The following is a 23,093-nucleotide window of genomic DNA, read 5'->3' on the forward strand; positions in this document are numbered from 1 at the left end:
ATAACCCTCTTTCGAGTGTCTAAATTCTCAGAATGTTATTCGTACAGAATTACCATTGTGCCTTGAAAGTCAGTTACCATGTCAGTTCTGACTTTGTTGGTCTGTTCTCATCACACAAACTAACAGAAGAACACAAAGGTAAAATTTAATTTTGGAAACCCTCCAATTTTTGCACGCGGACATTCACATCCCAAACTTAGCCATCTATGGACTGAAGAATGGCCACTTCCTCAAACTCGCAAGAGAAGACTTGAAGGACAGAACTAGGCCGGGGCGTTCGGGGCCTCTTAGATTCAGATTTTTGGTGCTACGCTCATAAGTCCCATTAGGGTTTTACTAGTTTTCAGGTCGGATTCGATTTGGATAGGATTTTACAATTTTGACTGCCCAATAGCCAATTTGATCTAGAAATATGGACAAATGGAAGTTTAACGTTGACGATCACGAGGCGCTTCGAATAAGAACACTCTAACAATTTCTTTGTTCTCAACGCCCCTAAATTTCCAGGAATTATAACCGTTGTGTGAAATCGCTCAAATTTTTTTTTTTAAAAAACTTAAAAAACTAACAAAAAGTACTTAATATATATATATATATATATATATATATATATCATTCAAAAATCTAACTAAAAACTATTTAAACTACATAAAGTAACTAAAAGTATTTAAAATAACAAATAAAAAAGTTACAAATCTTTAAAATACTCTAAAATATCTAAATTACATTAATATATATACAAATGTTAACATACTCAACTAATTTGGATATTTTCGGTTTCTAGTTCGGATTTCGGTTCGGTTTGGGTGGTACTCAAACCCCAAAATACCTAGCTCTTACTATTAAGTCTCATTTGGACATTTTTGTATAATAATTCGGATGAGATATCATTTTTTCGGTTCACGTCAAGGTCAGGGCTTTAGTTTGGCGTAAAAACGTCCATGCCTAGACAGAACTATTGCCCGCTAATAACCCAACCAAAATATACATCTTCTAGGAAGAGATAGTAGATGCTTTTAGAAAAAGACCACATCCGAAAGACGAACCCCAAACCGGACCTGAAGTAACTCCTAAAAAGGCGATTTTGGAACATATAAGTAGAAAATCCATGCCTATGATCAAAGACCAGGCCATAACCAACAAACTACCTGTTATAGAAACTAAAACGGAGCATCTGGCTTCGCCATCTACAAAAACGTTGCTAAAGACACGACAAACACCAACCAGAATGACAAAAACCATCAATCAAGCGAAGACCATGACGCTACAAGACCTTTCGCTTCTCCAATACAACTCAAGCAAGAAGGAATCCTAGACACGGCTCGATAAGGGACCACCAAGTTACACCGGCGTCTGACCCAACCATCTAGCCATACGCCCTCCTCGAAGACCATGACCCGACACGAGCTCCTCAAAACAAAAATCTATGCCTAACAAGATACGCACCCTAACAGGATCTAAACACGAGATTTACAAAAGACAGAAAATGAAGCTAACTAGACCGGCGGTGGCGTTAACAGAGCTGCCACGCACCGCTGGAGTTGCAAAGTCTTATGGGTGAAAGAGGATGAGAGGGATGCGAGGATAATGGAGAGAGAAAAAAAGCTATCAAATTATATAACATCTCAATCTCCATTCTTTTTTTCTTCGAATGGTTTTCTGTTATTCATGAATTTTTTTCTTCTAGTAAATATTTTTCATCAAATAACCATTTTGTTGATTAAATCTTAATTTTTTGGTATACATTTCTATTAAGTAAGATATTAATTAATAGACAATTTTAATGAAATAATTATCAATTTAAAGAGGATCAATTGATCTATTGTATTCAAAATAGAGCAATTTTTTTAAGATGACACTAATTTTTTTAATCATAAGTATAGTATACAACGGTTAAAATGATCAAAATGTTTCATTAAAGAAGAAAATAAACAATTATACTCATAAAGTTAACTAATATAGATTTAATGTTTAAATTTGAGGGATAACGTTTTAGCGGGCTGGATGTAAGATTTTTTTAAGAAAATAAATAATTACTTAAAATAAATTAGTTGGATTTCAAAAAATATAATTTTTAAAAGTTAAAAATTTCGAAAATAACAAAAAAGTTTGAATTTAAAAATGTATTATTCGAAAAATAATAAAATATATTATTTTTTATTTATTTAAATAATTATTTATATTTATATATCTATAAAGTAATAAAGTGTTTTATTTTTTAACAAAATCTCTTTTGTTCATTTTCTTTTTATATATATTTTTGGTGAAAAAACTTATTTAGTATATTTTTGTGAGAATTTCTCTTGAAAATATTATTAGTGAAATCAAATTCACTAATTTCTTTTTAAAACATATGCAATCTTTTGTGGCAATTTTCTATTTTTTAATTTTGTTTTGGGTCAAAGGCAATTTTCTATTATTCCTAATAAAAAAAGGAAGAAGGCATCAGAACATTCTGGAAAGACGAAGGGATGTGAGTATATAAGAAAACCTCAAAGCTCTCTCTCTGCTCACACCTTTAACTCAAACCTAATTCGCTCTTCGCCGCTTAAAAGCTTTTTCATCAAACCTTCGCTTAAAAGCTTCTCTGTGACAATGTCTGGTGGTAAAGGAGAGGGTCCAGCGATCGGAATCGATCTGGGCACGACCTACTCGTGCGTGGGAGTATGGCAACATGACCGTGTCGAGATCATCGCTAATGACCAAGGTAACAGGACGACTCCGTCTTACGTGGCCTTCACCGACTCCGAGAGGTTGATTGGTGATGCCGCCAAAAACCAAGTCGCCATGAACCCCATTAACACCGTCTTCGGTACGCTCTACTCTCTGATCTTGCTGAATTGGTTTTGATTATAGGAAGATGTTAGTTGCTTTATAGGAAGGAATCTTAATGGAATATTGATTAACCGCACGAACTGTTACTAAGATCCATTCATTGTTATTTAGATATGTATTGTGATTATAGGGTTGTAATTTTTATTTAATTGGCTTGGAATGTGTGAATAATACTCTTTGTTTTTCTATTTGTTAATTGTCACAGATGCAAAGAGGTTGATTGGTAGAAGATTTAGTGACTCATCAGTCCAAAGCGACATGAAGCTATGGCCTTTCAAGATCATCCCTGGTCCTGCCGACAAGCCCATGATCGTCGTCGACTACAAAGGAGAAGAGAAGCAGTTTGCAGCGGAGGAGATCTCCTCCATGGTTCTCATCAAGATGCGTGAGATCGCTGAAGCTTACCTTGGCGTCACCATCAAGAACGCTGTGGTCACTGTCCCTGCTTACTTCAACGACTCTCAGCGTCAAGCTACAAAGGACGCTGGTGTCATCGCTGGTTTGAACGTCATGCGTATCATCAACGAGCCCACAGCTGCAGCCATTGCCTATGGTCTTGACAAGAAGGCCACCAGTGTTGGAGAGAAGAATGTCTTGATCTTTGATCTCGGTGGTGGTACTTTTGATGTCTCTCTTCTCACGATTGAAGAAGGTATCTTTGAGGTCAAGGCCACTGCTGGAGACACTCATCTTGGCGGGGAGGATTTCGACAACAGGATGGTTAACCATTTTGTCCAAGAGTTTAAGAGGAAGAGCAAGAAGGACATTAGCGGTAACCCTAGAGCTCTTAGGAGGTTGAGGACTGCCTGCGAGAGGGCAAAGAGGACTCTTTCTTCCACTGCGCAGACCACCATCGAGATTGACTCTTTATTTGAGGGGATTGATTTCTATTCTGCGCTCACTCGTGCTAGGTTCGAAGAGCTCAACATGGATCTTTTCCGAAAGTGTATGGAGCCTGTGGAGAAGTGTCTACGTGATGCTAAGATGGACAAGAGCACGGTCCACGATGTTGTCCTCGTCGGAGGCTCTACGCGTATCCCGAAAGTCCAACAGCTTCTCCAAGATTTCTTCAATGGCAAAGAGCTTTGCAAGTCCATTAACCCTGACGAGGCTGTGGCTTATGGTGCAGCGGTTCAGGGTGCTATTCTTAGCGGTGAAGGCAATGAGAAGGTGCAAGACCTTCTTCTCTTGGACGTGACACCTCTTTCACTTGGTCTTGAAACTGCTGGCGGAGTTATGACCACCTTGATCCAGAGAAACACAACTATCCCGACCAAAAAGGAGCAGGTCTTCTCCACCTACTCAGATAATCAGCCAGGTGTGTTAATCCAGGTCTACGAAGGTGAGAGAGCTAGAACCAAAGACAACAACCTCCTTGGGAAGTTTGAGCTCTCCGGCATCCCTCCTGCTCCACGTGGCGTCCCTCAGATCACAGTCTGTTTCGACATTGACGCAAACGGCATTCTCAACGTCTCTGCCGAGGACAAGACCACAGGCCAGAAGAACAAGATCACCATCACCAACGACAAGGGTCGCTTGTCTAAGGACGAGATCGAGAAGATGGTGCAAGAAGCTGAGAAGTACAAGTCTGAGGATGAAGAGCACAAGAAGAAGGTGGAAGCCAAGAATGCACTTGAGAACTATGCTTACAACATGAGAAACACCATCCGTGATGACAAGATAGGTGAGAAGCTTCCTGCTGCGGACAAGAAGAAGATTGAGGATTCGGTTGAGGAGGCAATCCAATGGCTTGATGGTAACCAGTTGGCTGAAGCAGAAGAGTTTGAAGACAAGATGAAAGAGTTGGAGGGTGTGTGCAACCCCATCATTGCTAAGATGTATCAAGGAGCGGGTGGTGAAGCAGGTGGTCCTGCTGATGATGATGAAGCTCCTCCTGCTGCTGGAGGTGCTGGTCCCAAGATTGAGGAAGTCGACTAAACTGGTTCTTTTAGAATTGTTTTCCCTTTTTAATCTTATTGTTGTTTGGTTTAGTGTTTTTTTTAGTTAATGAACTCTAATCTTCTGTGGACCTTTGAGTTGCGAACTTAACTTGCAGAAATTTTTATTTGATTGGTCTCTCTCTGTTTCTGTGGTTCCAATTGCATGACTTCGTCCTTTGAGATAGACATATTATTCTTGTTGAGCAGTTGACAACGTTAATTATGTTTTCGTCATCTTCTGTCGACCTTATAGTTGAGTTGCAGTTTCGAACTTAACGATTGCAGAAATTTTTATTTGATTGGTCTCTCTCTGTTGCTATGGTTCCAAGTTCATGACTTCGTCCTTTGAGCAATTAACAGTGTTAGTTATGTTTTCATTTAAAGCACTTGGAGAGTATTTAAAAGAGAGAAACTCACCATTGTTGATGAAAACCGTAAATGGCGAAAAGTCATACTTCCATATCAATGCAATGAGCATGAAACCCAAACTATAAAAGAGGTAGAAAGAGAGACTGTAAACAGGAAAGATTTATTTGAAGTTGTTCAAAGGATGGATACATGCAAGGTTGATTACTACTTACCGCTAAACGAATAGTGATTGAGACTGCATACATCTGTTAGAAAACAAAGTGAGATTGGTGGGTGAAACAAAAGATCCTTTTTAAAAAGACTTGAAAATTAAAAATCAATTATCGGTTTAGGTGATCGCAAAACCCGGTTCACATGGTCTATGTCCTCGTTAGTAATCTATACTATTAAAGCAGGATCATATTGTCATAATTACCTTAGGGGCATGTTTCCTTCACTAACATTGCATGTTTCATTAAGGGCAATTAAGTAATATTAATAACAAATCTATATTGGGTCATTATTTTTGGATCCAGCCCAAATCAAATCTCTCTTGGACCATTTGGGCCTATTAAAAAATCAGATTCAATTCTCACTTTTTTTTCCTTTGGACCATTGAGTCCAAGTTCAAATAATTTTTTTTCAATTATTCTTAATTATTATTTTTTTCTTTTCTTAATATAATTTAAGCATTCATAAAAATAATTGAATTTTTTTATTGAAAAGTATAAATCTTTATTAAATGTATATAATTTTTTAATTAAAATATTAACCCCATAATAAAATTAATTTATCAGAGTTATACCAACTTAATTCATTAAAAAAATAAAGTTTAATTTTTTTTAACATAAACAGTCATTTAAAATGAAATACGATAAATAAAGATAAATTTTTTAAATCTTTTATAAAATAAAACACAAATATATGAAAATGTGACATTTACTAAATATTTGTCAATTGAAAAAAAAAAAACAAAAAAAAACCCGCGCTTTCAAAGCGCGGGTCAAAATCTAGTCTATATTATTAAAACTGAAGTACCTTTTGGTACTGTTTGGAAACATAGATAGTAGATAAAATGAAAGTTGTTTGGAAACAAGTATAGCAGATTAATTTTTTTTATTTACATATTTAGTCACTGTATTTCTTTCTCATTTACAGATTCTGTCGTTTGGAAACTTGGATAGCAAATTAAATGAGAATTGTTTGGAAACACATATAGCAGATTCAATATTTCTTTTTATTTACACATTTAGCCATTGTATTTCTTTCTTATTTACAAATCTGCCACTTCACTTAAAATCAAAAATTTTAATTAATTAATTACAATGAATTGGTATTTCTTTTTGTTGAAATAAAAACACAAACTGTAATATATAGTATATATTAATCTGCTACAATACAATTTTCAAGAAAACCAAATATCATAAAATTAATAATAATTCATAAAAACCTAAAAATTAAATCATTTTTAAATAAAAAAAAAAATCAATAGGTTAATATATGAATATTACAATTACATCAAATTGCATCAAGTTATAAAATTATAAATATAATATTACGTACAAATAAAAAATTATTATCAAACATTTATTTTATAATATAATATATTATATTCTAAATATATTTTACAAAACATAAAAATATAAATTGATATTTTATAAAATCAATGGTTTATAAATTTACATTGAACGCAAGTTAAATCCAACATCCGCGCGGGGGCGCGGGTCAAGATCTAGTCTAATCTATTAAAAGAGGAGTACAAAATTAAACTAACCCTTAAACTTACACAATATTTACAATAGAATGCCATTGCAGTATTTAATAAACCTAACAATAGATATTCTTTGTCTTTCATGTTTTATTAATATATTTTCCTAAATTAACTTTTAACTAAAAACATGGCAACAATAATTTAAGCAAATCTAAACAATAAGGAATATCAAAACATGAATCAGTTGAGACAATTTTTTCACGAAAAAGATGATTAATTAGTTTGTACTTTTATAATCATATCATGAATCAGTTGTAATTTACAACCCAATTTTTATATATATTTATACTATAGTGTAAAAAATAAATAAATAAATGACGTAATAAGTGAAAAAATCATTTTAACCACACGAGATCAACATATGAACAATAAGAAAACATATACAAACATCGTCCATTTGTTCAATGAATATTATATATTTTTAATGCTCTCTATATACTCAATATAATCAAAATATCTATTTTAATATATATATATATATTATTAAAACTGAAGTAAGTATTAGAATTTTTTTTTTCATTCTAATAACTACATGCGCTACCTAATTAATAATTATTAATTAATTGACAACAAATCAATGACAAAAAAAAAAGACAACAAATCATTTGTTTTGTTAGATTTTTTGCTATCCAAACTTCAAACTTAATTGATTAACTACAAATCATTTATTTTGTTAAATTCTTTTCTAAGCAAACGTACGAAACTTACGATTATTTTCTAACTGGATTATTCTGTAACCAAATTTTACAATAAAACTAAAAAAATTTATTTAAAATGTATCTACAAACTTTAAATGTTATAGATATATTCATATATATCATTATTTTATTTCACATGCAAAATATAAACTATAGATATTTTTATTAAAATATATAAAGTTATTTTTAAAATATATATTAAATAATTTGATGATTAATACAATTCACACATATAAATTTAATTATAAGAATACAATAAATAAATTTCAATTTCTCAAAAATGAAAATAAAAGTGAAATTTATTTGGCATATAAAAAAATTTAGAGACATATATATCTATGTTATTAAAACATGATACATTTAATTTTTAAAATATAGATTTATTAATATATATATAAACATAATAATTGGTACTCTAATTTATAAATAAATACATCAAAATGGTTACTGTAGTCAAAAATATAAATCGACAAATATATTATATAATATATTTTTAATTTGTTTTGTATTCTACCATAATATGAGAAATCAACAAATTACACACAGTAAAAATAATCCATTTATCACAATTACAAATCGAATAAATACCATATGAATGTATGTTTCTACAACTATTATATTTTGTATTGTAAAAAAAATTATATGTTTATTTTATTAATTAAACACCCGTGCCGATGCACGGGTCAAACTCTAGTTTTTTTTAAAGATTAATTATGGTTGATTTGATTCGTCCAAAGTTTAATGTTTTGATGATGGATTCTTTGTTTAGAGGTAAGTTTGTTTGTAATATTTGAAGTCGAACTGCGCTCTCTTGGAGTGTGTTCACCACTTGTTCGATGTAATGTGTCCAAAGTTGTCATGCATTTTAGTAAATTACTGAGAATGTTTTGCAGTAATGGAGGAGGGACGTCAAAAGGACTTGCAGTTGTTGGAAGAAATCATTGATAAAGGTTTAAAGGAGAAGCTTTTACAGACTATTGCTTCACGGTATTTGAAAGTTACCTCCTTTTTTCAGAATCTAGATTTATGAATGATGCTAAAGAGTGTGTGTATGTAAAGGTCTTTCTTGTAGTGTTAGGTTAGCTTGTTTTCGTAATGCATCATTAGTTGGTTTGGCAGGGACAAGATCTTTGAAGAACAAAAAGTACTGTATCCTTTTATTTTATATGAAAGTCTCTTGCTTCTGAAAATGTTCTTCTCATTAAGCTGATCCTTGATGTTTTGTTAGTTTCTCCCTTGTTTCCATCTCTCCACTAAAGAGGAACTGTTCTTAGTTTAGTCGGTCTCAATACTTGGCTGTTCTAGTCAGCTCTAATTGGGTTGGAAAATTCTCTTTTACCTTAACGGCTACTCTCACTTGAGCTCTGACTTGCGGAAAAACCTAGAAACTCTGGAGGAAAATGGTGTAAACAGTCTCAAAACGATGGTCAACCCCGGTTCAGAAGTTTACATGCAAGCTCATGTGTAAGTCTCTTATAGCGCTGCTTCTTTCGTTTCATCTTAGTCCAGTCATACACTGTCTCCAATTCCCTTACTGAGCTTAATGCATTTTCACAAATAATGCAAAACACTTGTGCATTCAAGTAGTGTGTTTTAACTATGTTCTGTATGTATTAAATGTTGGAATAAAATTGGAGATGGCATCTACGAGGCTTGCTTCTGATTTCTTTTTACACTTGACATCTTTGAGTTCAGGCCAGATACAAGGCACACATTCGTGGATGTAGGGCTGGGATTTTATGTGGAGTTCACCAGGCAAGAAGCTCTTGACTATATTCCACAACGGGAGGAAAGAGTTAAAAAGTATGTTAACACCTTGCTTTTCTTTTCTTTTTGGCTCCACATGCTGCTTTTCTCAAAACTTTTGAAAACTATGGTTGCTTCTGTATAAATACAATGACTCACTGTGTGATGAAAACTGAGTTGTCTGGTGGAATGCATCATAGTTGATGGTTTTGTTTTGACAGTCTTCCAACTCATCGAGCATATCTATTTGATTTGATGGGACTATAATGAGTTAGAACAAGTATACTTGTTTCAAATATACTTTGACAGTCTTCCAACTTTTCTTAAGAGCGAGATCATTAACAGTTTAATTCAACCAATCAGAATCGAGTTAAGCATTTAACAGAAATGCCACATCAGCAATTCAATATGTGACACCTTTGGCGTTGCTCTTTCTTCTCTACTACGGTTGCGGTTGAAACCTAACTCAATCCGGGGAATCGCCACATTTGTTGTAGGTATGTAACGATCCATGCCAATGGCTTTTGTTTAATCGTTATGCTTGACTTTGGGGTGTTCTAAAATTGGTGGTGATAATGCTTGTTAGTGCTTCAGTCTTTTCTTGATTTTCGTTTAAAGATTTGAGCCTTTCCTACGAATATCGTTTGATCTTCCGCATCATTCAGATCAGAGATGAAGATTGGTACTAGTTTATGTTTCTGAATTTCATAATGAATTGATTTGATGATCACTTGGATGGATGTGTGTCTCAGTCTCAGAGAGAGAGAGAGAGCTGTGATGGATCCAGCACATAACACAAGCGCAGCAGAGATTGGTGGGAGCAATGGTAATGCAACTGTGTCTGACGATTCAAAGGAGAGCCTGGACCAAGTCATCAACTCTATTAACAAGAGTTTGGTCGTCCTTCACCAGTTACACCTTTCCCTCTCTTCTTCTTTGACTCCCTCTTCTCAGCTTCATCTCCTCCCCCGCCTGTCTGTATCTTCTCTTCTCCCATTTTTTTTTACATTACCAAAGATTTGTGTTGGATATTGTTCTGATGAATAAGTGTGCATGTGTTTGCAGAAACTCTCTTGTATCAGAGCTGAATAGCATCTCTAAGTTGTCTGAGAAATGCAATATTCAAATCCCCATGGAGGTTCTTAGGTGAGACAGCTAGTCTTTTTTCTTCCCTACTTTGCTTGGTTTCTAATGTTTTGCATATTTTGTCTCTAGCTTGATTGATGATGGGAAGAACCCTGACGAGTTTGCAAGGGATGTTCTCAATAGCTGTGTTGCCAGAAATCAAGCTACAAAGGGCAAGACTGACGCTTTCAAGGTTACCCCTTCTCTATTCTTAATAACCTCTCTAATGCTTCCTGATAATGGACATGGTTTTAAGTCGTAACATTTGTGTTATAGGAATTGAGAAAACATATACTGGAGGAGCTTGAAGAGACATTTCCTGATGAAGTTGACAAGTATAGAGAAATCCGTGCTACTTCTGCTGCTGTAAGTAGTTTTCAACAATTGCTTCCTTGATGATCTTATACATGTTGGTTTATATACTACCACCCAGTAAAGAGTTAAGGGTGACAGTTGATATTCATCAAATTCAGGAAGCCAAACGTCTGGCCCAATCGCAAACTGTGTTACCAAATGGGGATGCCAAGGTCAAGAGCGAGCTATAATAAGAGCCCAATCTTGCCCTGTAGAATAAAACGAACAAGACCGTTGCAATTTCTATACTATCTATTTCTTTGTTTCAAGTCTTTTCTCACCTGCAACTTCATCTATATGTAAATCTACCCTCCAAAAAATGCAATTACTTGTCCTTATCAATGTCCGTGGAGAGTCTTAACCAATCAAACAACATAATCAGGAAGCGTAGAAGAATAATGCTAGAGACAGAAGAGGTTGGCATCTCAGTTGTTGAAACTCTGCGTCAGCAAAGCCAAACTTTCCTTCACGCTCACACCAAGGTACAATGAAAAGGAATTTACAATTTAAGTTTCTCCTGTTTGGTTTTCTTCTCTAATCATTAGACCATTGAGAAAAACTAAACTTGTTGATCTGTTGGTTCGGTGATTGTAGCTCGTATTCTTGCCATCATCTTGATAATCTCTTGCAAACTTTCACATTAATATACTGAAAACATAAAAATCATCGAGAATATGTGTATATATGATCGTTGTTTAGAGTGGTTATACTTGCACAAAAAAAAAGTGGAAATACTTTTAAACAATCATTAGATCTTCCAAAGACTGTACATATGCTGTAGTAGCCAAACGTTATGAAACTAAGCCACCTTGCACTTCCTCTCTGGACCAATCATCTTGCCATGACCACGAGACCCACTGGCACCTCATTACATGAAACCCTAACGGACTTGGACGAGGACGACCCAAATCTCCATTTTATGAACGTATCCAGCTTCACATCGAACTCTTCAAAAGAGTAAGGGGGCAACTCTTTGCGGAGTTCTCTGGCTGTAGTTATAGGTGCGAGATAGAGAGTGAAATTATTGGCTTCGTCTCACTTGCTCTTTGAAAGAAGGCCGGGAACATGGTCGTGGCCAGACGGCGTTTTCCGTGGTACATTGAGCAGTAAACGTCGCCGTATGAGAAATCAGTCAACAAGTTAGCGTTCAAAACTTGAAACTGCATATCCACGTAGCCGGAGATATGGTATGAGGTGAAGTTAAGCCTGCTCACGCTGAGGGAGACGAGAGTGATGTGTGGTAACTCCGGAGGGCTGAAGAAGATCACGATGAATACAGCTGCGAGAATCAGTCCGAGCACGAAACAAACTGCCATTTCTTTGGCCATAAATTTTTGGCTAGAAACAAGAAGTGAAGCCACTTAATTGTCTACCTTTGAAGAGAGATAAATACACTAGATAGAGAAACCCTCATCGTCTTCTTACAAGGAACATAGCATATATAGAGGAAAGAGGTTGTAGCGTAAGAAACTGACAGTAAAACCAACAGAGCTGCCGATTAAGGATAACAAATAAATAACTCGCATGTGAATAAGGGGACCCACCTCTGCATGTCAAATGGTAAATGAAGATACTTATTAATACATCTCACAGATGTTAGGTGGGATTATAAAAGTTGCATTACCATTTAAGACTGGATGTTACATGGAATTAGAAAGCTACTTGTATATATGATCTACAGACATAGGAAAGCTAACCTGTTCAGAGGCTATGGCTGAGTTAAGGTTTAAAATTTAAATAGCAGAGGCTATCAAAACAAGTAAGGATTGAACGGTTATAATATCGTAAGATAAACAAACACTAATGCACAAGCGACATTTTGTTTTTTTTTTGAATTATACAGATATCCTGGCCCCACAGAAGTGATCCAGACTAGTCACGTGTTGTCACGTGTCAGTCTTCTGTCCATGGCGATGCCAAAATGTTAATTCTCCAGTGGCCGGGATTCGAATCTAAGTGACTGCAGGTATAATTATTATCAAAATTCAACTAATGAACATGTGACTGAAATTTAACGTGTGTTAAATATGTTTGCAGTAGACAGTATGTTTTAAGGAGGTTTGTGAGATCAAATGGTCTTAAAAGGATTTAATGAGATAGTTCTACCAATGAATGAATGGGGATGAACATGGACTTTAATTACTAACTAAAAGATTGTGAAAACTAGATTTTTTGAAATGGTAAGCACTTTATTGTTGTTAGCGCATTAAAAAAAAGTGGGAAAATACGTCAGTAATGTATAAGATGGGGTAGCGTCATCTCCAAGGCACAACCCATTCGTGACAATAACTCCTTTTTAACTAGTTCTTCAAAAGCTCGGAACTTACAATCCCCTAAATAAGACATATCTGCGTCTTTGTGTGTGTGTTGTCACTTTGATATCTGTCTTTGTCTAAGATTCGTTACGAAGATCAACGGCTCTAAAAAGCAGAGGAAGATCATTCTATTGGCCATAGATAGGGGTGGGCACTTTACCCGATATCCGAAGTGGCACCCGAACCCGATCCGAAAAACCCGTACCGAAATCCGAACCGAAGTAGCAAAATATCCGAACGGGTATTGAATTAAGAGAGATTGGATATCCGAACCCGAACGGATAATACCCGAACTCGAATGGATATCCGAAAATAACCGAACATATGTATAATTAACCTTATATTTCTAGTTTACATCTTTCATTTTATATAAAGTATTTATATTGATACTACACATATTTTAAGTTCATAAGATATACATACAATTACGGAGAAAATGATTTGCTACTCACTTAAAATACATGTCAAATTTTTTATTTCAATAATTAACAAAAAGTTACATCCAAAATTTAAAAACAATAATCAAATTAATGTTTTTTAGTTTCAAAATGTTATGTCCAAATCTATTAACCATTCAATCTATTAAAAATAAAAGATTAGTGAAGTGAAAGTTATATTTTTAAATACAAGAAATTTAAAAAATGAAAATTTAATTTTGTTTTTTTCAAAATCTAAATATCCGAACCCGATCCGAAATAACCGAACCCGAACTAAAAATATCTGAACCCGACCCGAAGTACAGAAATACCCGAACGGGTTCTACACCTCTATACCGAAATACCCAAAAATCCGAAATACCCGACCCGAACCCGAACGGATACCCGAACGCCCACCCCTAGCCATAGACATGGTTTTTGGAGAAGTCGATAAAGTTTGTGGAAAAAGTAACTGTGACTCAAAATTATTCACCATCTATGCACATCTCGAGAGATTCAAGACCAAGAAGAATACAAGTGTCATAAAAGTTATCACCTTTATGAAACTTGAGTCTACCAAAAGATTCGTAATATTATTCTCTCTGCTCAGAATATAAACATTAGTGATTTCTTGAGAGTTCTTGTCATGAAGTGTTCAAGAATGGCTTATGATCAATCTCTTCACTCTCCGAACAATCCACATTTCTTCCAGCCTCTCCTTCCTGGCTTCCACACTTACCTCGTACTCTTCATAACTGTTTCCTTGCTCTCCAAGAAAAATGTTTCATTTGCTTAACTTTTGTTGCATGTTGGTGCAGAACATTCCTGTAGCTTTCTTCTTGAAGCACGTCCAAGGAAGTAACGACCACATCAAGACTGCAAAACTGACAACAGATGCGTCCGCTAAAACTTGGTTGGTGAAGGTAGACGGCGTGAGACTCACAGATGGTTGGGAAGATTTTGCAGTAGGGCATGATCTCCGGATAGGTGACATCACTATTTTCAGACATGAAGGAGAGATGGTGTTTCATGTCACAGCTTTCGGACCAAGTTGCTGTGACATTCAATATACTTCAGAATCATCTCACAACATCAATGATGATAGTCAAGATCAGACCAACAATGCTGGTACACTTCTGTTCTATGAAATGTACTAAAACAAATACGGTCGTTAGCTCAACTGGAAAAGAATCCTAGCCATTGTGTTAGAGGACCGCTGGGACGAAACAAATATTACACGGTTTCAGGCCCAGGGCCTCCTTGTATTCAAATATATATATATACTCTAATTCTGTAGAAAAAAATATAAACTTGAGATTTTTTTGTAATTGTTTTCAAGTTACAGGAAACAGTTCAGGAGAGAAGAGAAAAAGAGTCAAGAAGAATCCAAGAACGAAAGAAGATTCTTCATCAGACCATTCTCAATTTGTGGCACATGTCTCACCCTCTAGTCTAAGTTCTGATCGACTGGTTAGATTAGTTTCCTACAGTTCATGCAACATATCTCTTAGTTAACTTCTGAGCTGCTTTAATCTCATTGCATTGCAGTATATACCAACGGGGTTTGCTAGGTCAAACGGTCTGGACAACATGAGCGGTAAAGAGATTATTGTTCTTCTTAACGAGGAAGGAAGATCATGGAGCTTAGATATGACATGCAACAAAGTAGGCATGCAGACTTTTGTAAGACCTGGTTGGAGAAGATTCTGTGCTGAAAATGGGATGAAAAAAGGTCACCACTATACGTTCAAACTGGTCCGAAGATCTGCACCATTAATCATCCGTTTGTCCCATGCAGAACATGAGCCAGAACCAGCTACAGAATCTTCATTAAACCATTCTTATTATGTTGGATCTGTCAGTCCTAATAGCCTTAGTACTGATAAACTGGTGAATACATAAACTCTTTCAATAGTTTCATTTGCACCTTTTTGGAACTTGAAATGCTATCTTTATATTGATCTGCATGGTGTGATTTTTTTTAAACTGAAAATTGCATTCATAAATCACGGCAAGACATTGTCATATTCCCGCAAACACTAGGCAAGAGTAAACAGATGAGGTCTTGGCCGTCATGATATGCATGGTATGTTTTGACTCGTGTATATGATGCATTGTTTTGCAATATCTTCAGAGACATTTTGTGACTGCAAATGGTCTAGAGAAAGGACTCAGTGAGATAACTTTAAAGAATGAATGGGGAGGAAGCTGGATTTTAGGTTTCAGACACTACGAACCACAAAACCATACTTATCTCGGACCAGGCTGGAAAACTTTCTGCCAAGTAAACGGGATCAAAGCTGAAGATTCCTTTATGTTTAAACTGGTTGAAACTGGGGACAAACCTGTTCTCTTGTTGTGCACTTCCAACCGCGGGAAAACACCATTAGAGTGTTCAGAAGATAGAGATGATGTAAACTCACTCTCCTCAGATACTAGCAGTGAAGATGACAGTAAAGAAGAATCCCAAGAAAGTGATAAGGAGAGTATTGAAGACGCGGACAGGTCACAACAATGCATCGTGATGGAGAAAGAGAATAATAGCTTGAGATGCATATGTTCATCTCCATATAGTAAACACCGTTTCGTGAGGTTATCTTTTACACAGAGCGCTCTTAAAACCTCTGTACTGGTAAGTTCATATACAACTCTGTCTCAAGGTTTGTTTATTATTTCTCTTTCTTTGTGCGTCTAAAATCAAATCTTTGCGCAGTACCTTCCGTTGGCTTTCACTCGGATGAACTGCATCAACAAGCCAATAAAGATAATGCTGTTAGGTAAAGATGGAGTGAAGAAACAGGTGGTGGATCTTTTGAAGAACAAGTCAACTGGAGCAATGCGATTTGGAAAAGGATGGAGAGAGTTCTGTGACGCTCATGGTGTAAAGGTAGGAGAGTCCTTTCAGTTGGAACTCTTTAGGGAGGATGAAGAAGCAATTCCTGTTCTTAAGTTCTGCACCACAACTTGAGACTTTTGTTTCCAGAGAAGAAGATTCCTGTGGTACAATATTTTCCTTCTTTAAGTTGAAGCAGCTTGTTGACTGCATATTATTCTCTTGTTGCTTCTGGCTAGCTAGATGTCTACTTATTGATCATATCTCTAGTGTGTGTGTAAAATGGCAAACGATTTGGCATTCATTTAATCTCCAGTTCCATAAGGACATGCTCAAGCCAAATAGATCCAAGTATACAAGATCTTGCATATATTTTTAATCATAAATTTTATAAAATAATTGGATACACACTTCCAACATGTTTTAGCATCATATTTCTTTACAAAACTCTTTTTATGCTTTCATAAGATTCCCCTTCCGATTCCATGTAGAGTGGAGATATAAAAGTTGAAATTACCATTTACGGCTGAATGTATACATGGAATTAGAAAGCTACTTGTAAGATCTATAGACTTAGAAAAGCTAACCTGTTCAGACGTAAGATTGAGTAGAGTCTATCAAAACAAGTAAGGATTGAACGGATGTAATGTAAGATAACAAACACTGTAAGAGATATAGAAAGTATATATTAGCTACCCTCTCATTAAGCACTAACGGCTCTCTCTTTAGTGCTACTAGATTTTTTAACCGCGCTACGCGCGGATAAGATATTATATGTATTTATCAATTCTAAAAAATAATGTATAATATTGTATTATATTATTTAAAGAATAGAAAATAAGACTACATAACATAAATATATTTTTTATATTTTCTTTGTGGAAATCATTATGTTGTTTGATTGTTGTACTTAATCCACATATTTGCATAGATATTTGTGATAGATGAATAACTATATTTTTATTATCAGTAAATAATATATAATATATATTTATTATATAATATAAGAAAAATAGAATTATTTACTTTTTAACAAACTTGTAACATGTTGGGGACTCGGTTATAGACATATCATATTCGAATGAAACATTTTTACACTTATCAATCTTCTTAACAATCAAGAAACAAATCTGAATATCAAAACAATATCTCATACGATCTCTTTGTGGAATAACTGCTCTGAAAAAATTGAATTTATGCATAAAAAAGGACTGGAAATGGATGTGCATATGTGTTATCTAAGTCAGCTTTACAAAAAACTATTTATAGTTCATATATCATTTATGTCCATCCTATTTTTTTGTCCATCATTTCTTAAACATCTTGAAATAAGTAATGCTAATTAATAATAAACTTTTTGCTCACAAAATAAAAATCAAATTTGTCTAATTATCGCTTAATTTGTCTAACTGATATATGTATTTCTCAATTCTAAAAAAATAATGTATAATATTGTATTACATTATTTAAAAAATATAAAATATGACTACATAACATAAATATATGATGACAAAAAAAAAACATAAATATATTTTTTAGATTTCTTTGTGGAAATTATTATGTTGTTTGATTGTTGTACTTGATTCACATATTTGCATAGATATTTGTGATCGATGAATAACTATATTTTTATTATCAGTAAATAATATATATTGATTATATAATATAAGAAAAATAAAATTATTTACTTTTTACACAAACTTGTCTCATGTTGGAGACTCGGTTATAGACATATCATATACGAAGGAGACATTTTTACAGTTATCAATCTTCTTAACATTGAAAAAACAAATCTACATATCAAAACAATATCTCATACGATTTATTTGTGGAATAACTACTCTGAAGAAATTGAATTTAGGCATCAAAAAGGACTGAAAATAGATGTGCAGATATGTTATCTAAGTCTGCTTCACAAAGTACTATTCATAGTTCATATATCATTAATGTCCATTCTACTTTTTGTCCACCATTTCTTAAACATCTTGAAATAACTGATGCTAATTAATAATAAACTTTTTGCTGAAAAAAAAATCAAATTTGTCTAATTATCGCTTAAATATTTTATTAATATGGTCTAAGAAGCTTTTAAGTGATATCATAGTTTAATTTATTAGTTTTTTTGTTAATTTTTAGAGGTTTTTGTATTTAAGATTTTTTTCCATATTAAGCTTTTATTTCTTTCACGGAATTGATATATATATATATATATATATATCATAAAAATTACCATCAAATCAGTTTTACTTATTTATTATTTTGTTTTAACGAAAATACACTTTTTAAATAATTTAATTTAAAATAAAATTATATATTAATTTGCTGTATTTTATCAATTTCATTGATTTAATTAATTTGCTTTGGTGGATAACTTAAAAAGTTTTCATATGAATCGGGGAAAGCAAGCTTATGTTGTTATATTATATTTATTTTGTGTATATAGAATCTATATATAATGCTAGTGTAATAAAGAAAGAACATTATTTTGTGTAACTTCAAAAAGATACATTATTACAATTTAAAATGAATCAAAATTGAATAATGGTAAATAAATATTTGTAAATCTAATTGTTTAGTTGGATTCTCATGAAAAAAAAATCGATTGGTTAAACAAATGTTTCAAAATTTGTTGTGGTATTGTTTTGTCTATAAATTATAAAATTTATTGAATTAATATATTTAATTATTGCATCCTTAAATAATATTTTATTAAGACATTAGAAAAATATGTTTTGAGTTGTTTTGTCAAATTGTACAAAAATCTATGCTTTTTCATATTTGTAACTTCAAAAAGATACATTATGACAATTTGAAATTAATCAAAATTGAATAAAATGGTAATTAAATATTTGTAAATCTAATTATTATTTTTATCTTGTTTAGTTGGATTCTCATGAAAAAAAATCGATAGGTTAAACAAATGTTTCAAAATTTGTTGTGTTATTGTTTTGTCTATAAATTACAAAATTTATTGAATTAATATATTTAATTATTGCACCCTTAAATAATATTTTATTAAGACATTAGAGAAGTATGTTATGAGTTGTTTTGTCAAAATTTTACAAAAATCTATGCTTTTTCATATTTGTCACGAAAATTTATATGTTAAACTTACTTTTACAAAATCTTAACTTTGTCACGAAAACAAAAATCTATGCTTTTTCATATTTGTCAACGTTCTCACACTTTCTAAGAATATATTAGCTTAGTCACTTACTTATTTTTTTTTTACAAAACAAAGTATCGGAGTCTTGAAAGTTGAATTCATATTATTGTAAATGTACATAAGAGTTTGTGATTATATACTTAGTGGTTTTTGTATATGTGTCCAAGAAAGTTTCAATGGCTTAGTGGTAACTGTCCTATATATATCATACTAACCCGGGTTCGATTCCTACCTTCGCATTGTTTTTTTATTTTTTACGAAAAATAAATGAGATGACATGGCAATTTCGGGTTCTCTGATTGGTTGATTTTTCTATCCTATGTGGACACCCTCTCCATGGCTTATATCTCCCTTTTAGTATAGTATAGATACTAGAGCTTGACCCGCGCACCCGCGCAGGTGTTAGTTTTTTTTATAAATAAATATTTATTTGTATAAGTGATAATATATATTTTAAAAGTTACCCGTTTAATTTATTTTTAATATGACATTTCTAAACACAATAATTCTATAGTTTATATTGAGTAGTTTTATTTTATCATGTAAACCCTTAGTTATATCATCTATTTATTTAGAATATGACCTGTAAAGTCACATAAATGTATTTTTATTTTTTATGGATCAAAATTTTATGATTATATATAATAAAATTGTTGTATAAACTATTTTTATGGATCAAAATTTTATGATTATGTATAATAAAATTTTTGTATACTATTTACTATGTATATGTGGAATTAGTAAAATAATGACCGTATAATGTATGTAATTATGAAATGTATATATGGAATTAATTATTTTCAAACACATATCTATAATAATAATGTATAATAAAAAAAAGAAAAGACAATTAATATTAAAATTTAGGTTTATATATAAATGTTGCCATGATTTTTTAGTTAGAATTTGATTTTGGAAATACATTAATTGAAGAGAAAAGACAAAAATCCTAAAAAATAGGTTAATTAATAACTTCAGTGGCATGCTATTGTAAATATAGTGGAAAACTAAGGGATAATCTAATTTTGTACTCCTCTTTTAATAGATTAGACTAGATTTTGACCCGCGCTTTAAAAGCGCGGGATATAATTTCAGTTAAATCATTAATTTAATCTATTTTACTTCGATTCAATGAGAGGCAAAACATTTAGATTTCAATGTGTGATCTACGGTGAGCGTTCATGTACCCATTTGAATTCGTTTCGGGTCTACTTAGGTTTCGGGTTTTTGAGATTATAAATTTTAGCTCGATTCAGATATTTATATATTTTAGTTCAGATTCGTCTCAGATCTTTACAGGTTGATCAGTTTGTGTTCCAATAACCCGTTTAAATTATTTTTTAAATTTAAATTTATATATATATTTAAATTTCTCAAAATCTAAAAATAAAAACAGTATATTACATATAAATATGAATTTTTGTTTGTTGAAATACTTAAATTTAACATATAAATTGATTTGTATTGAATATTTGGATAAAGAATCAATAAATATTTTAAATATTTTTAGTATTTTGAAAATTGTTTAGCTATTTTAGACATTTACTTTTAACTATTTTAAATATTTTCGAATATTTTGGATAACTTCAAGATATCTTATAAGCCGTTAGAAAAAAGATCTTATACATTTTAGATATTTAACATATTAAATATAAAATAATTAATATATTTAAGTATATAAATTTATTTCAGAAACCCAAAATACTTAGGTTTGAGTCGAATTGAGTTTCAGTTAATTTCGGTTTGGATTCAATATAATATTTTGGATCAAATTCGGTTGATTCCTTAAATTCAGATTTTTTACCCAGCCCTAGTTTGATCTTTTACGTCTATGTTAATCCAACTATATATATTTATATGGTATGAGAATTATGTTATATATTTATGAAATAATTTATTTAAACATTTTCATTGTAAATATTAGTTTCATCGTAAATATAAATATGATTTCACTTCTTAGTAATTTATCACCTCTTTTATCACACATATACAGGTCTTCTATCAATCTATCTTATTTAAAAAGAATAAATTTAACAACAATATCAATACAATTTAAAATGTAATTACATATAAAATTGTTAAAAAAAAATAATCTAAATAAGAAGGCATTATATAGCTACATGTATTTATATGTTGGAAACAACAATATTAATACAATTTAAAACACATTATTTCAATGACGCAGTTTAAAAATTATATCAATACAGTGACCATTCTAAATAAAAAAAACAAATACTCATTTTTGACAAAAGAAACAAATACCCAGATATTTTTTTTTACCAAACGATATATGGACTTACACAACAAAGCTTTTAACCATTTTAAATATTTTCAAAATTAAACATGTATTGTCTAATAATTGTGTTAGCTTTGTTGTGTAAGTCCATATATCTGTTTAATTTTGGAAACGAAAGTGTCTTTTTTTTTTGAAGAAAAAAAGGGTTTTCTTTCTTGTTCTTGTTGGTTTTTATTTGGTGTTCAATGAGTCACTCTTTCGAACACATCCGATCTGAGTGCTCTCTCCAAACAACAACAGGCCGATTTGCTGAAAGTGTCCTTTTGACTCTTTCCAAAATAATCTGGACCTAGAAAACACCAATGATGTACCACAAATTCAACCAATATCATAAATCATCCTTCATGAGACTGAATCTCTTAGCCCCTCCATCACTCTTCTCTAAATCACCAGCCACTTCGATTGACCAAGTTGTGTCAGTTGGCATAAAACTCCTGCATATAAAACCCAAACATGAATAGTTATTGTCTCAGGAAACCAAACTCCAGTGAGGATTTCTTTATTCTTTCTCCCCACCTTAACCCCACGTAAACCAGAGACATAAACTCTATATCTCTGTCTGTTCAGATCATGACAGTCCCAAAGAACATAACGTGCAAAAACCAAAAGACAACCACAATACATTAACAGACCAAACATATGCCATTATTCTTCTGCACTATAACAATAAAGAGGTGACCTGTACATTCCAAAAAAACATACACTGTGTAGCCTGGGTCGACCCTACTATACCTTAATTCGAAGGTAACTCCTCTTCCTAATATTTCCTTTGATTTTGTTTCTCTTGTTCTGCATCAGAAAGAAACAGATTAGAGAAACCTTTGTTTTGATGTGATCCCGAAAGCCATTGCTTCTAATAGATTTTCTTCCCCCTTTAGAGATTCTTTCCCCACTTCAATCATGAGAGTGAATAACCAGAGCAACCCGATTGCAAATCCCTTGAGAGTATTAAGTTTCAAAAAATTATCCAGAAAAAACACTTCCTTTACAGTACTCCATCTCTTTAACATCGGAGATTCCATGAATCTTGACAAAAGCTGCAGTAGTGATACCACAATCCATATCAATCCCACGGATCTTCCGAACCTCCTTAGTTTATATATACTGGAGCTCGAAATCTCGAGTCACAACCATTCGAAAACCACAAAAAGTGAAGCCCCTTTTTCCATGCCATCCGAATCGCACCCAACCCATGAAGATCTCAATCAAAAACGAATATGGTTAATTAAAAGTAAAATTGGAAAATTAAA

At 32.8% G+C, this 23,093-nt stretch overlaps 5 protein-coding genes across 9 annotated transcripts; all 5 read left to right on the top strand.

Annotated features, from left to right (window-relative positions):
* Positions 1-2,497: 2,497 nt before the first annotated feature.
* On the top strand, positions 2,498-4,931 carry LOC103840633 (probable mediator of RNA polymerase II transcription subunit 37e). Its single transcript, XM_009117142.3, has 2 exons — positions 2,498-2,812; positions 3,041-4,931. Exons 1-2 carry the CDS (start codon positions 2,596-2,598, stop codon positions 4,771-4,773), a joined length of 1,950 nt encoding a protein of 649 aa, XP_009115390.1. The 5' UTR covers positions 2,498-2,595; the 3' UTR covers positions 4,774-4,931.
* Positions 4,932-8,464: 3,533 nt separating this feature from the next.
* Positions 8,465-9,567, top strand: LOC103840866. The gene is made up of 4 exons (XM_033279268.1): positions 8,465-8,579; positions 8,671-8,758; positions 8,938-9,056; positions 9,288-9,567. Exons 1-4 carry the CDS (start codon positions 8,488-8,490, stop codon positions 9,481-9,483), a joined length of 495 nt encoding a protein of 164 aa, XP_033135159.1. The 5' UTR covers positions 8,465-8,487; the 3' UTR covers positions 9,484-9,567.
* A 115-nt stretch (positions 9,568-9,682) lies between these two features.
* On the top strand, positions 9,683-12,622 carry LOC103840634 (mediator of RNA polymerase II transcription subunit 10b). Of its 5 annotated transcripts, none has more exons than XM_009117143.3 (6): positions 9,683-9,835; positions 10,091-10,312; positions 10,404-10,484; positions 10,554-10,656; positions 10,740-10,829; positions 10,937-12,622. In XM_009117143.3, exons 2-6 carry the CDS (start codon positions 10,116-10,118, stop codon positions 11,006-11,008), a joined length of 543 nt encoding a protein of 180 aa, XP_009115391.1. In that variant the 5' UTR covers positions 9,683-9,835; positions 10,091-10,115; the 3' UTR covers positions 11,009-12,622. The 5 variants fall into 5 exon arrangements, 4 of the variants coding, with proteins under 4 accessions (XP_009115391.1, XP_033135149.1, XP_033135147.1 ...); XR_004451079.1 differs by lacking the exon at positions 9,683-9,835 and having other exon boundaries at positions 9,861-10,312; positions 10,937-11,116; positions 11,200-12,622; XM_033279257.1 differs by lacking the exon at positions 9,683-9,835 and adding an exon at positions 9,886-10,020.
* Positions 12,623-14,125: 1,503 nt separating this feature from the next.
* Positions 14,126-15,503, top strand: LOC103840636 (B3 domain-containing protein REM17). Its single transcript, XM_033279255.1, has 4 exons — positions 14,126-14,290; positions 14,367-14,676; positions 14,888-15,018; positions 15,097-15,503. Exons 1-4 carry the CDS (start codon positions 14,195-14,197, stop codon positions 15,448-15,450), a joined length of 891 nt encoding a protein of 296 aa, XP_033135146.1. The 5' UTR covers positions 14,126-14,194; the 3' UTR covers positions 15,451-15,503.
* A 119-nt stretch (positions 15,504-15,622) lies between these two features.
* On the top strand, positions 15,623-17,046 carry LOC117127810 (B3 domain-containing protein REM17-like). The gene is made up of 3 exons (XM_033278479.1): positions 15,623-15,634; positions 15,683-16,180; positions 16,262-17,046. The coding sequence occupies exons 1-3, from the start codon at positions 15,623-15,625 to the stop codon at positions 16,514-16,516; spliced, it is 765 nt and encodes a 254-aa protein (XP_033134370.1). The 3' UTR covers positions 16,517-17,046.
* Positions 17,047-23,093: the final 6,047 nt, after the last annotated feature.

This window comes from Brassica rapa, chromosome A09 (genome assembly GCF_000309985.2).
Source record: "Brassica rapa cultivar Chiifu-401-42 chromosome A09, CAAS_Brap_v3.01, whole genome shotgun sequence".
In the NCBI taxonomy this organism is placed as follows: Eukaryota; Viridiplantae; Streptophyta; class Magnoliopsida; order Brassicales; family Brassicaceae; genus Brassica; species Brassica rapa.